The sequence below is a fragment of the Labrus mixtus genome, chromosome 5 (assembly GCF_963584025.1).
Source record: "Labrus mixtus chromosome 5, fLabMix1.1, whole genome shotgun sequence".
In the NCBI taxonomy this organism is placed as follows: domain Eukaryota; kingdom Metazoa; phylum Chordata; class Actinopteri; order Labriformes; family Labridae; genus Labrus; species Labrus mixtus.
The window spans coordinates 32,502,352-32,518,505 of record NC_083616.1 but is presented as its reverse complement, the minus strand read 5'-3'; the positions used below and the strand labels follow the sequence as shown (position 1 = coordinate 32,518,505).

Sequence of the window (16,154 nt, the reverse complement as noted above, 5' to 3'; positions counted from 1 at the left end):
GTCTGTGTGTGTCTGTGTGTGTCTCAGCAAGTTGTGTGTCTGTGTGTGTGTCTCAGCAGATTGTCTGTCTCTGTGTCTGTCTGTGTGTGTCTCAGCAGGTTGTGTGTCTGTGTGTGTCTGTGTGTGTCTCAGCAAGTTGTGTGTCTGTGTGTGTCTGTGTGTGTCTCAGCAGGTTGTGTGTCTGTGTGTGTCTCAGCAAGTTGTGTGTCTGTGTGTGTCTGTGTGTGTCTCAGCAAGTTGTGTGTCTGTGTGTGTCTGTGTGTGTCTGTGTGTGTCTCAGCAAGTTGTGTGTCTGTGTGTGTCTGTGTGTGTGTCTCAGCAGGTTGTGTGTCTGTGTGTGTCTGTGTGTGTCTCAGCAAGTTGTGTGTCTGTGTGTGTCTGTGTGTGTCTCAGCAGGTTGTGTGTCTGTGTGTGTGTCTCAGCAGGTTGTCTGTCTCTGTGTCTGTCTGTGTGTGTCTCAGCAGGTTGTCTGTCTCTGTGTCTGTCTGTGTGTGTCTCAGCAGGTTGTCTGTCTGTGTGTGTCTCAGCAGGTTGTGTGTCTGTCTGTGTGTGTCTCAGCAGGTTGTGTGTCTGTGTGTGTCTCAGCAGGTTGTCTGTCTCTGTGTCTGTCTGTGTGTGTCTCAGCAGGTTGTGTGTCTGTCTGTGTGTGTCTCAGCAGGTTGTGTGTCTGTGTGTGTGTGTCTCAGCAGGTTGTCTGTCTGTGTGTGTGTGTGTCTCAGCAGGTTGTGTGTCTGTCTGTGTGTGTCTCAGCAGGTTGTCTGTCTGTGTGTGTCTCAGCAGGTTGTCTGTCTGTGTGTGTGTGTCAGCAGGTTGTGTGTCTGTGTGTGTCTCAGCAGGTTGTCTGTCTCTGTGTCTGTCTGTGTGTGTCTCAGCAGGTTGTGTGTCTGTCTGTGTGTGTCTCAGCAGGTTGTCTGTCTGTGTGTGTCTCAGCAGGTTGTCTGTCTGTGTGTGTGTGTCTCAGCAGGTTGTCTGTCTGTGTGTGTCTCAGCAGGTTGTCTGTCTCTGTGTCTGTCTGTGTGTGTCTCAGCAGGTTGTGTGTCTGTCTGTGTGTGTCTCAGCAGGTTGTCTGTCTGTGTGTGTCTCAGCAGGTTGTCTGTCTGTGTGTGTGTGTCAGCAGGTTGTGTGTCTGTCTGTGTGTGTCTCAGCAGGTTGTGTGTCTGTCTGTGTGTGTCTCAGCAGGTTGTCTGTCTGTGTGTGTCTCAGCAGGTTGTCTGTCTCTGTGTCTGTCTGTGTGTGTCTGTGTGTGTCTCAGCAGGTTGTCTGTCTGTGTGTGTGTCTCAGCAGGTTGTGTGTCTGTCTGTGTGTGTCTCAGCAGGTTGTCTGTCTATGTGTGTGTCTCAGCAGGTTGTGTGTCTGTCTGTGTGTGTCTCAGCAGGTTGTCTGTCTGTGTGTGTGTGTCAGCAGGTTGTGTGTCTGTGTGTGTGTGTCAGCAGGTTGTGTGTCTGTCTGTGTGTGTCTCAGCAGGTTGTCTGTCTGTGTGTGTGTGTCAGCAGGTTGTGTGTCTGTGTGTGTCTCAGCAGGTTGTGTGCATGTTTGAGTGTGTGTGTCGCACCATGACAGTAGCGATGATGGAGATGAGGGCGTCGCTGTAGGCCAGCAGGCGGTGGGAGGACTGAGTCCCGCTGTGGCCCTCCCGGTCGGACGGAGTCACGCTCTCGGCGTGGCTCCTTGCGCCCCTCTTCTCCATCTCCTCCTCCGCGTGGTGCTCGATGATGTCTCCTTCGTCGTTTTCTCCCATCGTGGAGGAGTCAGAGGAGCAGAGAGGGGACCATGAGAGCCGGACGGAGCTGTGTTTACAACCACTCAGAGGGGGCGGAACCAGGAAGCAGATCAACGGCTGTTTCCTGTTGAAGTCAAAGATCGTTTATTGACTACAGAAGCCTCACTTCGGTTAAAAAATATACATCCAGGTTAGGGATTGTCTCAGTTGTGGAATTAAATTTAGTGAATGTACTCTAATACTGTTCTTTCATAATACAACGTATGACTTGTGCTTTTATTTTATTTCCATGTAATGCTCTCTAAACTTTACTTATAGAATAGGATGCAGAACATTTTCAAAGTGTCAAAGTTTCCTGTCAAAGTATTTAGAAAAGCGCTATATAAATCTAATTTATTATTATTATTATTATTATTATTATTATTATAATTATTATTATAAAGTGCTTTCTCCATGCTCCATGCCCTATTGTTTACGGTGAGAAGGCAGACTCAGAGGGCAGAACAAACACCTAGCTGTGGGAGTGTCACCCGTGCTTCTCATGTTTTCTGGCCTTGAGCTCCCCGCCCTGATTGAACTCACCTGAGTCTTGTTATCTCTTGACTGTCTGTGTATTTAAACCCAGTGTGTCGTCCCTCAGGATGCCAGTTTTTTGTATGCTAGGTCGTGTCACTTTGTCCCAGCATCTTTCCACAGGCTCTAGGTTTTGACCATCGTCTGATTTTTGACTGTTTTTTTGCCTGCTCCTTTTTTGGGTTTGTTCCCCACACTGACTGATTGCCTGTGTACCGACCTGGACTGTGTGTTACACTCTGAGTGTTTTGAGTCCTGCATTCTGGTTGGTTAAAGCCCAGCTCACACTGCAGAAGTTTTAAAATCCTTTCAGATTTTGAAGTCGGATACCATCAGACACTTCAGGAGAATCTCTTCTCTAAAAGTCTTCACTCTACACAGTGAGGCTTAAACCTCCAAACCAAAGACAAAGAGAAAACTCTGAGCGGAGGAGGACTTTCAAACACCATGTGATTTTATTCAAGTTCAAACAGTTTATCAAGGTACAGGCATAGATCTATTAGACTGCTTTTATTTGCCTCTGGGCCAGAGTGTCATCATTGTTAAAAAGTGGAAGTTAATCAAACATGCAGATAAATCATTTCAATCATAATGTTGGACTTTACATTTCATGCACATGGCTGAGAGTGCCCTAGAGGTTTACATCTATCAAGCAACACCTCAACTTTTCCAACCTGAACACCACTATACGTCCCAGTGATGGACGTGGTGTGGATCTCCCTGTTACCATAGGTGCGTCTGAGGCGTGCAGTGAACGGGATGGTAAGCTTGTACTTATACCGCATCATATTAATGGAGCAGGATGTGTTAGGAGGGGCTGTGAGCTGCACAGAAACAGTATCAGTGATACTTTCTGTCACAGTGTTTTCCATGGAGTACTGGAACGTTGTTTCAAAGCTGATCTCAATCTTTCCGTCAGCAATGAAGGGGACGCCGACTGTGATGAATGTTCTAACGCCAGCTATGATAGATAAACCAAAGTCCCACCTTTGAGTCACATCATACGTCTTTGAGAGGGTGTCTGTTCTCAGCACTGGGTGGCATTCAAAGTTCTTGATGGTGGACACACGCATGATCTCTGTGGGATATTTTATCATTTCTGATCCACGAGTGGTGTATCTGACATTGTCAATCTGCTGTCTGACTATATTCTCACTGATGGTCAGGACCTGGTAGTCATTGTATGAATATTCAGAACCCTTCCAAGGCAAGTAGAAGGCCTTATTTTGAATAACCTTACCAAGTCCATATTTGTTCTTCCCTACATATATGTTCTCTCCAGGGCATATTCTCACTGAATTCTTGGGCACTGAACCACGTGAATCATCCTTCCACTCCAGGATCTCAAAGTTGTCTTTGTTCACCAGGACCTCAAACGGGAAACCAGTATATTCTTTCTTTGCGTTGGCATAGTGGCAGTAAGTACCCTTACTAGGGGAATAAAAACCAGCGTGACACTTGTATTTGCAGACATAATCAGTGCGACCGACATAATAATTGTAAATGGAAACTGAATTGTTAGGGAGAGAGTTGTTCCAGGTCACCCATTCCAGGAAAGAGTCTCCATCTGGCATGACGATGGGGGATTGAACCTTGTTCTGCTGTCTGACCTCCCTCTGCTGTAAGAACTCAGACACAGTCCAAAGACGAGGATCCATTTTCAGTGATGAGTTCAATGTGACGTTAGGACTGTCATGTGGATCTGATTAATGAAGGAGACAGGAGGGAAAAAAGGAAACAGCACTTTACTTTAATAGAAGGGTAAACAAAAAGTGAAAGGTTACCTTTCAGAGATGACACAAATAAATTGTTACTAACAACTAGTTCAGTTGCTCTTCCTTTAAGTTTTTTTTATCCATTGGTTTTCTGCTTTTGTTCACACTCAAATGTTTCTGAAATTATCAGATGGATGCATGTGTGACAAGTAAGTTTTCAGGTATCTGAACTTTGCTTGAAGTGCCAATTATTTCAAGTTGCATCATTGTTCTGCCTTCCCAACATAAGGTACAATTTTTAATGAATGGGACTAGTGTTGTCGTACACGAAATTGGTCTTGGCCTGGAATTTCTGTAGTTATTTAGATTATAATGTACAGATGTCACTAGGGTTATTCACTGTTCTCTAATGTCAGTCAGACCTGACAGAGTTCAGCTGTTATTAGAACACCTAGTACAGCTTGGAGTGTCAACCGTTCTTCCTGATGTCTGCTGGATGTTTGGTAGACTTGTTGTCTGCTCCAGTGTTATTGACATCACAGTTTAGTCTAGGTGGGTCAATGTGACCCTGACAATGATAATGTCTTTAGGATATATGCGATGCCTTTCGAGAAGTTCGGCAGATGTGATTGAGCAAGACACGAGAACAGAAGTGTGGTGTTGAATCATGTCTCCTCGAGTATTCATCTGATGTATAAACTTTCATCAACGTAAGTCAACTGAGTCTTATTGTATGGAGTCAAGTCTTAGTAATTTCTTCAACAGTCTAGGTCTCAAGACCACCACTGACAGGCTATTTTCCCATGTCATCACTGTGATTACTGATAGATACTTTAAATAGCAGCCTCTACCATCAGTGTGTGAATTTTGTGACAGCCCTGTGTCCTGTTAGGTTCAGCATTCCCTCTTCTTGTGTTGCAGATTTGTGTAATTGGTAGGGTGGCTGTCTAATCAGCCAGACTGAGAGCACCTGGTTGCAGTGCTCACAGTCATCATAAAAGCTGCCACCTTAGTCTGATCGGGAGAATGGAGTTGAAACTATCCAAACCGTGGCGGTAATGCAACACATATCGAAGTTAACCGCCATAAAATTCTACAATTCCACATAAAGTCAACAGAAGAAGAAAAAATATGATCATGAGACTTTCTGCATGCGCCTTGTTTTGTTACTTCGTCTTCCTTCTCTATCCAGCAGCTGCACAATACACTTTTTCACACACTTACTCACTTACACTACTGACTCTACTGACATCCAAACTTTATCTCTTTTGAAATTTCATGATATTTTAATTAATAAAGGTCTTTAAGTGTTCAAAAGACGAGAAAAGAACTCTCCAAACTCAAGTCAATTTACCATTTCCATTTTCGTGCATCATTAAAGCTGGTTTTTACTTGGGTGTATTTTTCCTTCATCCCCTTAGCTGACGGTTAATGTTTACCATTTCTCTGTTCTGTGTTGCTCCTGATGTCGAGAGGACTGGCCGAAGACAGAGCCATCAGGGCCAGCAGCAACAACACGGCTGGCTTCACCTGGAGATGAAACAAACATCCAAACACCGGAGTCATTGTTAGTTATCAGAGGTTTATAACATCACATTTAAGTCACTCTTAAAGAAGACTGGAGAAGACAGTGTTGAGCTATTACCACAGACAAGTATTTAATGGAGCAATAATCCGGCTTGACAGGTTACATTTAACTGTACCAGTCATGTTTATGTGATCTGTGACATTGTTTTGTCATACCCCTTTGTGCTACAAATTTACAGTTTACCAACCAACACTTACTTATCTTGACAGAAAAATCAACAGTACTCACCATCTCTATGTCCATCATTTGATGCAGCTCTGCTCTCCTTCAGGTTTATAAAGAGAAGATGAGTGACGCACAATGTTGTTGAACAAATACTGAATGTACTTTCATTTCGAATAGCTCTGATATCAAACAGTGAAACAGTAATGATTAACGAGCTCCAGAGTAGGTTCTAAAACAGATCTTCTGTAAAGTTTATGTTTGATCAGTTGTGGAGTTAACCATGTGTAGCCCAGTGTTAAAATAGGAATAAATATTTGTTTTGATAAATAATTAGAGGTTTTAAAAGTGTTTGTTCATAAAAGTTCATAAGAATGTTAAGAAATGAATTCATGTATTTTTATTTCATTTATTTTGTAAAAAGCAGTAAAATCCTTTGAGTTATCTTATGAGAAAAGTGTAGCCAATACAGAAGCCTGGGTACGAGTCCTTTAAATGACTCTTACTCCCAGCATGCTCTGCAACACCTAACACATAGGTGTTAAGTGTAGGGTCGATAAAAGCAGTCGTCTCTCAATAACTCTCATCTGTGATGTGACCACAAGGTGCATTGTCTCTCTCCTCCATCTTGTTCTCTCTCTCTCTCTCTCTCTCTCTCTCTCTCTCACACACACACACACACACACACACACACATACACACACACACACACACACACACACACACACACACACACACACACACACACACACACACACACACACACACGCATATACGTGTGCGACTCTGTTTCCTTGTCAATACTTTGTTTGCTGTAGTTTGGTTTATTATAGTTATCTGTTTCATTGAGTTTCATTGATTGACTTGATGTGGCTTTGTTAAATAAATCCTGTTATAATTTAAGTGAGCAGTTGTTTGTGATTACTGGTGTATTTCCATTGTGATATAAGCTGGGTGCAAGGACTTTTTGTACGGATTTAACGCCTTCAATTTATGAAATACAAGTTATTAATTATTAATGATACTAGTATTTAATTAATTAATTTGAGACTGATTTTGGTGATATTTTGGTTATTTTTCCCTGATTTCAGGGTGGTGCCCCTTTTCTTATTAACTCACTTTAATAATATTGTTAATCTATATTAGTAACTAATTAAAGGTTAATTATTAATATTAATTTATACAACCAAATTTGAATAGATAAAACTCAACATAAATGTTGCCCGCGCATTAGCTCTGGTAAACCCCAAAATAAATGGTGCCCCGTGTGAGGTTATCAATAAAACCACCTTTATTGCACTGTTAATGCACAGTAAGAGATTTTTCATGAGGAAAATTCTCTTTTCTTTTGAAAATTTACTTTTCTTGCTTGTTGTTTAAGCAAAGCAGACATCAAGCTGTGGCTAAGTTGTGTTGTGTGTTGTTAGTTAATGGTTGAAGTGATAACTGTTAGTCCTCTTTGTGCTCATACAACAATTGGACACAATGATGCAGCCAGTGTGACTTTCTCAATGAACTCGTTTTGTTGCATTTATCCAGATTTGAATCCTGAGGTAATATACTAAAGGAATGTATTTCTTGTGAAAATGTACTATTGATTTCAAGCAAGGCAGACATCAATGTGTTTGTTTTGATGAGTTGAGTAGTTTAACATACTGAGTTCCCCAAATCCTGAGGACTTGAGGTGTGAATCCCCTCACTTAAGCTTCCAGGTATAGAGCAGTGATCAGTTTTAAACTTGTATCAAATTTACTCTCCTGTTGATTTAGCTTGATTTAGCTTAGCAGCTCTGCTAACAATGATTCACTGGGGTTCCTTTTTTCCAGATAAAATGTGTACCAAGACCCTATGTGAGCCAGGAAACCATGATGACCCCTTTTGACCGCCCTTTTGTCGACAGAGGTGTTTGGAACCAGATTGTGAGGTGGTCCAGTCAGCTGATCGGAGAGCAACAGCTGAGGCCTCGTCCACACGTACTGTAGGCTGACCCTTCTGTTTAACTCAGGTGTCCCATACATTAACCTTATAAGGAAAAACATCAAAGAGTGTTGTATGGTATCTGTGTGTGTGTTGTACTTTCCCCCTTTGCTTCTTGATGTGGTTATTGGTAATTTCATGAAGGTCTTGTATGGAGGGACGGAGATAGCAGGCAGGAGAGCTGATGTCATGCTTCTTAGTGGTTCATTTATTTTTGTACACTCTGCAACTTTTACAGATCAACTTCTTGTTTATCAAATTTACAATTGGAAACAGCACACTTTATGCACTTCTACCCGTGTACCATGCATTTGCACTTTGTATGTTTTCTATATTGTCTGTGTGTTTTTAAAGTAAATGTAAAATCCACTTCTACAGTGTTTTTGAACACATATTCGGGTAACCTGAGTGTCCACCGACCCACAAAATGTGAAATTAACCCATTCAGTCCTTTATTTGTGGTCTGCATAAGTCTTACAACACAGAGAAAAATGCTCTGTTTCAAATTTGCTCTCCTCCTGATGTCACAGTGGGATTCTGGTAAAAAAAAAATCCCCTCCCATCCCCTGGTATCTCCACCCATGGACTCCACCTCCAGCCTACAGCAAAACTTTTACACAGGTCTGCCACTTTTATTCTCGCTAGCAAAGGAGTGATGTCTACCAGGAAAACTCAGGGTGGGCTCATTACTTTTAAAGAGACACACACACCAAAACGAGGCAGCTTCTTTGTCAGAAAAGTACACAAACAAAAAGAACTCAACATGTCCTCTGTTAGTGTTTATCAAAATGTTTATTTCACAGATTTATCTGTAACTGCTGTTTTTGGCATCTATATTTGTTCCTTTGGTGTTTTGATGCGCTTTGGATGATCTTTCACTTTCGGATCTTTTTGCTGCTTTCAGATTATCCGACTAATTCTGTACATGTTTAAAATCTAATGGCTTTACTTTCTCTATTAGATCGTCCTGTCTCACTAGATATGTGCTATAGGACAAACATTGATTCAAAATATCTTTTTGCTACATCATAAACTATAAAGAAGTTTTAAATTGTGTAATTTTCACGAGGGTTTCTTTTTTTCCTGGGGTATCTGTCCCCTTCTTTTTTTGTCTGTCTTTGTTTTTCTTTTTTTTTTGTTTTCTTTTGTTCAACAGTTGCTGGTGATTTTATGCTCATTGCTACACTTTAGAAGAGACTGTTTTCATCTCCTGCCACATTTGCCAAAGGGAGGTCTTTTGGATTGAAACGTCACTATGTTTCAAAAAAAGTTGCTCATTGGGTGCTGAACACTTTGACGGCCTTTCTCTCTTTTTTCTGCAGTTAATACGTTTTGTTGTCCTGCACCTGTACTCTTTGCATTTTGTGTGGATGTGTGCACACATGTTTTTATTTTGTATTTATTCAACCATTATTTATCCAGGTTAGTCCTGTTGATATCAGAGACGTAAAGCCCTCCTCTCAGGTTTACTCATTTAAAGTAGACATGAGATGCACTCTGTAGCCTCTAGAGGGCGACATTACACTGTAAAGGGTAAAGAGAGAGACAGTATAAAGGACTGTATACCGTACGTACCTTAGCAAAGGAAATCTCTGATGTGGGTCCTTGCAGTTGCATATCACTACTGACTGTGTGCTGTTAATTTATACACCAGCTCCAGAATAAAAAAAGAGAACCAGAGTGAGGGCAACTCCTGTGCTGTCGTGGCATCCTTCCCGCACAGTAGACAGTAGAGACAGACATACACCCTCCATAGTCCAGCAGAAAAACACAACCGGTTACACGTCGTGTCACCTTGTCCCAGCATTCTTTCCACAGAGTTTTTCAGGGTTTTGACCATTGTCTGATTTTTGACTGTTGCCCATTTTTTGCATGCTCCTTTTTTTGATTTTATTCCCTCACTGACTGATTGCCTATGTACAGACCTGGACTGTGTGTTAGACTCTGATTTTCTTTTTTAAATCTGCCCATGAGTCCTGCATCCTGGTTCAGTTGAAGCCCGGCCAACTCTGCAGGAGTTTTAAAATCCTTTCCAATTTTAATTCAGGTAACATCAGAGACATCAGAAAAATCTCTTTTGTAAAACTCTTCACTCTGCACAATGAGGCTTTAACATCCAAACAAAAGACAAATAGAAAACTCTGAGCAGTGGAAGACTTTAAAATGCCATCATGTGATTTTATTCAAGTTCAACACTTTATCAAGTTACATGCACAGATCTATAATCATATTCAGTTCATGAGACTGCTTTTATTTGCCTTTTGGCCAAAGTGTCATCATTGTTAAAAAGTGGAAGTTAATAAAACATGCAGATGAATCATTTCAATCATAATGTTGGACTTTACATTTCATGCACATGGTTTAGAGATGTCTAGAGGTTCACATTTATCAAGCACCACCTCAACTTTTCTGACCTGAACACCACTATATGTCCCAGTGATGGACTTCGTGTAAATCTCCCCGTTACCATAGGTGCGTCTGAGGCGTGCAGTGAACGGGATGGTGAGCTTGTTCTTATCCCGTATCATATTAACGGAGCAGGATGTGTTAGGAGGGACTGTGAGCTGCACAGAAGCAGTATCAGTGATACTTTCTGTCACAGTGTTTTCCATGGAGTACTGGAATGTTGTTTCGAGGCTGACCTCAATCTTTCCATCAGCAATGAAGGGGACGCCGACTGTGAAGCTTGTACTAACCCCAGCTGTGATAGAAAAACTGAAGTCCCACCTTTGAGTCACCTGGTACGTCTTTGAGAGGGTGTCTGTCCTCAGCACTGGGTGGCATTCAAAGTTCTTGATGGTGGACTCAAGCACGATCTCTGGGGGATATTTTATTGTTTCTGATCCATCAGTGATGTATGTGACATTGTCAATCTGCTGTCTGACTATATTCTCACTGATGGTCAGGACCTGGTAGTAATTGTACCAATATTCAGAACCCTTCCAAGGCAAGTAGAAGGCCTTATTTTGAGTATCAACCTCACCAAGTCCATATGAGTTCTTCCCTACATATATGTTCTCTCCAGGGCAGGTTCTCACTGAATTCTTGGGCACTGAACCATATGAATCATCCTCCCACTCCAGGATCTCAAAGTTGTCTTTGTTCACCAGGACTTCAAACGGGAAACCAGTATGTTCTTTCTTTGCGTCGGCATAGTGGCAGTAAGTACCCTCACTAGGGGAATAAAAACCAGCGTGACACTTGTATTTGCAGACATAATCAGTACGATTAACATAATGATTGTAAATGGAAACTGAATCGTTTGGGAGAGAGTTGTTCCAGGTCACCCATTCCAGGAAAGAGTCTCCATCTGGCATAACAGCGGAGGATTGAACCCGCCTCTGCTGTGTGACCGGCCTCCGCTGTCTGAACGTAGCCACAGTCACAAGACTTGGATCCATTTCAACTGATAACTTCACTGTGGCTTTAGGACTGCCAATTGGATCTGATTCTATGAAGGTGACCGAAGAAAAAAAAAGGAAACAGCACTTTACTTTAATAGAAGGGTAAACAAAAAGTGAAAGGTTACCTTGGAGAGATGACACAAAGAAATTGTTACCAACAATTATTTTCTTAGGGGTGCAGATAGCCTAGCGGTTATGTTGCATGCCCCATGTACAGAGGCTGTAGTCCTGTCTCTCTTCAGCTGTCCTATCTTATGAAGACAGTTAATATTTACCCTTTCTCTTTTTTGTGTTGTTCGTGATGTCCAGAGGACTGGCTGAAGACAGAGCCATCAGGGCCAGCAGCAACAACACAGTCACCTTCATCTGGAGATGAAACAAACATCCAAACACCAAAGTCATTGTTAGTTACCAGAAGTTTATAACATTACATTAAAGCAACTCTTAAAGAAGACTGGAGAAGACAGTGTTGAACTATTAACACAGACAAGTCTTTAATGGATCAGTTATCCAACTTACAGTTTACATTGAACTGTACCAGTCATCATTATCATGATCTGTGACATTGTTAAGTCATACTCCTTTGTGCTACAGATTTACAGTTTCACTGATACAACCAACGCTTACTGATCTTGAGGAAACAATAAAAAGTACTCACCATCTCTGTGTCCATCCTTTGATGCAGGTCTGCTCGCCTTCAAGTTTATAAAGAGAAGATGAGTGACGCACAATGTTGTTGAACAAATACTGAATGTACTTTGACTTCGACTGGCTCTAATATCAAACAGTGAAACAGTAATGATTAACAAGCTCCAAAGTAGGTTCTTAAACAGATCTTCTGTAACGTTTATGTTTGATCAGTTGTGGAGAATGATTTCAAAGAAGAGGGGCCTGATAACTGAAGGCTCTACCTCCCATAGTACATTTAGAGACTGTAGGTACCACGAGCAGGCCCGATAACTGAAGGCTCTACCTCCCATAGTACATTTAGAGACTGTAGGTACCACGAGCAGGCCCGATAACTGAAGGCTCTACCTCCCATACTACATTTAGAGACTGTAGGTACTACGAGCAGGCCCGATAACTGAAGGCTCTACCTCCCATAGCACATTTAGAGACTGTAGGTACCACGAGCAGGCCTGATAACTGAAGGCTCTACCTCCCATAGTACATCTAGAGACTGTAGGTACCACGAGCAGGCCTGATAACTGAAGGCTCTACCTCCCATACTACATTTAGAGACTGTAGGTACTACGAGTAGGCCTGATAACTGAAGGCTCTACCTCCCATAGCACATTTAGAGACTGTAGGTACCACGAGCAGGCCTGATAACTGAAGGCTCTACCTCCCATAGTACATCTAGAGACTGTACCACGAGCAGGCCTGATAACTGAAGGCTCTACCTCCCATTGTACATTTAGAGACCGTAGGTACTACAAACATGTCTGATAACTGAAGGCTCTACCTCCCATAGTACATCTAGAGACCGTAGGTACCACGAGCAGTTCTGATAACTGAAGGCTCTACCTCCCATAGTACATTTAGAGACCGTAGGTACTACGAACAGGTCTGATAACTGAAGGCTCTACCTCCCATAGTACATTTAGAGACTGTAGGTACCACGAGCAGGCCTGATAACTGAAGGCTCTACCTCCCATAGTACATTTAGAGACCGTAGGTACTACGAACAGGTCTGATTACTGAAGGCTCTACCTCCCATAGTACATTTAGAGACCGTAGGTACCACAAACAGGTCTGATAGCTGAAGGCTCTACCTCCCATAGTACATCTAGAGACCGTAGGTACCACGAACAGGTCTGATAGCTGAAGGCTCTACCTCCCATAGTACATCTAGAGACCGTAGGTACCACGAGCAGTTCTGATAACTGAAGGCTCTACCTCCCATAGTACATTTAGAGACCGTAGGTACCACGAGCAGGCCCGATAACTGAAGGCTCTACCTCCCACAGTACATTTAGAGACTGTAGGTACCACGAGCAGGCCTGATAACTGAAGGCTCTACCTCCCATAGTACATTTAGAGACAGTAAGGACCACGAGCAGGCCTGATAACTGAAGGCTCTACCTCCCATAGTACATTTAGAGACTCTAGGTACCACGAGCAGGCCTGATAACTGAAGGCTCTACCTCCCATAGTACATCTAGAGACCGTAGGTACCACGAGCAGTTCTGATAACTGAAGGCTCTATCTCCCATAGTACATTTAGAGACCGTAGGTACCACGAGCAGGCCCGATAACTGAAGGCTCTACCTCCCACAGTACATTTAGAGACTGTAGGTACCACGAGCAGGCCTGATAACTGAAGGCTCTACCTCCCATAGTACATTTAGAGACAGTAAGGACCACGAGCAGGCCTGATAACTGAAGGCTCTACCTCCCATAGTACATTTAGAGACTCTAGGTACCACGAGCAGGCCTGATAACTGAAGGCTCTACCTCCAATGGTCTCCAGTTTCACTGCTCTGCTGACGACATCCAGCTCCAATTCGCCACCAAAGACATCACTCCTGCCACTCACTCAATCCTCACTGACTGCATCACTGAAATAAAATCCTGGCTTCAAACCAACTTTCTCAAACTCAACTGCGATAAATCAGAATTCATCATCATCGGCCCCAAATCCCTCATCAAATCCACCAACAACTTCTCCCTCACCATCAATGGCTCTACAGTGCTCCTGTAATGAAGATAATAAAACTAAACTCAGTTGGGACACTAGTCTGTTGCTTTTCACTGGATTCACTCAGGTGTGTCGGCCAGAACACCACTTCAGGCCTTATTCCAGAATATGAATAACAAGAGTGCAGATTTGGTTGAATGGCTGTTTACTTCTTCCTCATAGTGAAACAAAATACAGGCATCTCAGTGGCCATTCAATATGACAGAGTATTGGGTCTTGTTGTGGTTTTCTATAAGAAAAAGAATAGCAGAATATATACTTAAGGAACACATCTGAATGCTTCATCTTACCTCTATAATAACACACTATACAGTAATGTAATAGGTTATAATATGTAAATAAATAAAGGTAAGCTACATGTCTCTTTAACCTAAAGTATTAAGCACAGAAAGGCTACCGTAGGCTTAACAGTCATACAATCATTTCCCTATAAAAATACTACCATGCTTTTATTGTGAAGCACGGTAAAAATACTACGATGCTTTTATTGTGAAGCACGGTAAAAATACTACCATGCTTTTATTGTGAAGCACGGTAAAAATACTACCATGCTTTTATTGTGAAGCACGGTAAAAATACTACGATGCTTTTATTGTGCAGCACGGACATCAAACTTTCCTCCTCGTGCAGAGAGCAACACAGTTAGCAAACCTTGTAACTAACAGGCAACTGAAATAATATTAACACGGGAAAGAATTAGCACTAGGTAGGCTAAGCACAAACATGTAATGAAATCAACATGACTCTTTTCCAACTACTGTGTGGCTCCAACTAAGCCGGGGGACAGTTAGCAAGCATGTCGGGCCGTGACATCGGCTAATTGCATATCCAGAATACGCCGAACATCTAAGCTCTAAACTCCGGCTCTGCGGGAGTTAACAACTTTGCCTCAACATTAAAGAACACACAATATCACATTTAAGACTTCAGGTAAGTACTCACTCTTTTCAATCACGCACAACCAACTTATGAAGTGATTACTCTGCACACTGATGGCTCATCTGTCATCGACTGATGCACACTGCTCATTACTACATGATGTAATTCACTATATGACCAGCAGGTGACACCTCTCCCCTATTGAGCACAATATCATCACATTCAACTGAACAGGAATCAAACACTATTTTAACATAAAGCAAAAACCTTAACATGTAACTTTAGGGCCTTTTCTACAGCTCCCTTCCCCCCACATCCGTAACCTTGGTGTCATCTTGGACCAAACCCTCTCCTACGACAAACACATCAAACACATCACCAAAACAGCCTTTTTCCAGCTTAGAAACATCGCCCGCCTCCGCCCATCCCTTTCATTTTCAGCTGCCGAGACCCTCACCCATGCATTCATTACCTCCAGATTAGACTACTGTCTCCTCACACACTCCTGCACCAGAGACCACATCACCCCGTTCTTCATGACCTCCACTGGCTCCCCATCCCCCAGCGTATCAACTTCAAGCTCCTCATCATCACCTTCAAAGCCCTTAACAACCTGGCTCCCCCCTACCTGTCTCACCTCCTCCACCGACACACTCCCACCCGCACTCTCAGGTCTGCAGATGCAAACCTCCTGTCCCCCCCTGCAGGACAAACTATCGGTCCTGGGGGGACAGGGCCTTCTCTGTTGCTGCTCCCACCCTCTGGAACTCACTCCCAAAAAACATCAGAGACTTCCCCAAACTCACCTCCTTCAAGAAATCCCTCAAAACTCACCTCTTCAACATTGCCTACAACCACTAACTCCCCCCCCCCCCCCCCACATTACTTCTTCATTGTACTGTCCTCGTCGTTTTTTGTTTTGTTTTATGGTTTTATATTTTGTCAAAGCGTCTTTGAGTTCTTAGAAAAGCGCTATAAAAAACCAATGCATTATTATTATTATTGTTATAATCGCCACTGAGTTCGTAGTGAACCTACAGCTTATATTTGAAAGTCAACCCCACTACATAACTGATATAACTGACGTCTGTGTGACTGTTCTGGATTACATGGAATGAAACAGCAACACGTCAAACAACCGTTAGCCTCACGTGTTATGTTTGCTCTGTGATGAGGCAGCGGTGGCTGGTAAACGGTAGAATTTCAGTTTGGAGGCATTGCTGTTATCAATCCTAATCTGGCACCCAACAACAGAAGACAACATTTTAAGACTCCTATGTCGCCTGTGATGGTGATTCTGGTATACTTCTAGTTTAGCTTCGTTTAGCTTCGTTTGGCTCCCAGCTAATACTATTACGTCGGTCCTGACAGGGTCTATATTGGACTGCTGGGCTGAGAAAGTTATTGCTTTTCAAAATGTGCTAGTTAAGTAAGG

At 42.6% G+C, this 16,154-nt stretch overlaps 3 protein-coding genes across 3 annotated transcripts in view; all 3 read right to left on the bottom strand.

Moving 5' to 3' along the window:
- tmem175 (transmembrane protein 175) overlaps positions 1-1,814 on the bottom strand; it is a 14,056-nt gene extending 12,242 nt beyond the window's left edge. Inside the window, exon 1 of the mRNA XM_061038992.1 lies at positions 1,553-1,814. Within this exon, the coding sequence (XP_060894975.1) occupies positions 1,553-1,738 (186 nt within the window). The 5' untranslated portion in view covers positions 1,739-1,814. The remainder of the gene's footprint in view (positions 1-1,552) is intronic.
- Positions 1,815-2,755: 941 nt separating this feature from the next.
- Positions 2,756-4,016, bottom strand: LOC132974731 (natterin-4-like). Its single transcript, XM_061038990.1, has one exon. The coding sequence runs from the start codon at positions 3,949-3,951 to the stop codon at positions 2,902-2,904; it is 1,050 nt and encodes a 349-aa protein (XP_060894973.1). The 5' UTR covers positions 3,952-4,016; the 3' UTR covers positions 2,756-2,901.
- Positions 4,017-9,892: 5,876 nt separating this feature from the next.
- LOC132974730 (natterin-3-like) lies at positions 9,893-11,885 on the bottom strand. Its single transcript, XM_061038989.1, has 3 exons — positions 11,798-11,885; positions 11,415-11,505; positions 9,893-11,186 (listed from the first exon to the last, which is right to left on the bottom strand). Exons 1-3 carry the CDS (start codon positions 11,810-11,812, stop codon positions 10,084-10,086), a joined length of 1,209 nt encoding a protein of 402 aa, XP_060894972.1. The 5' UTR covers positions 11,813-11,885; the 3' UTR covers positions 9,893-10,083.
- Positions 11,886-16,154: the final 4,269 nt, after the last annotated feature.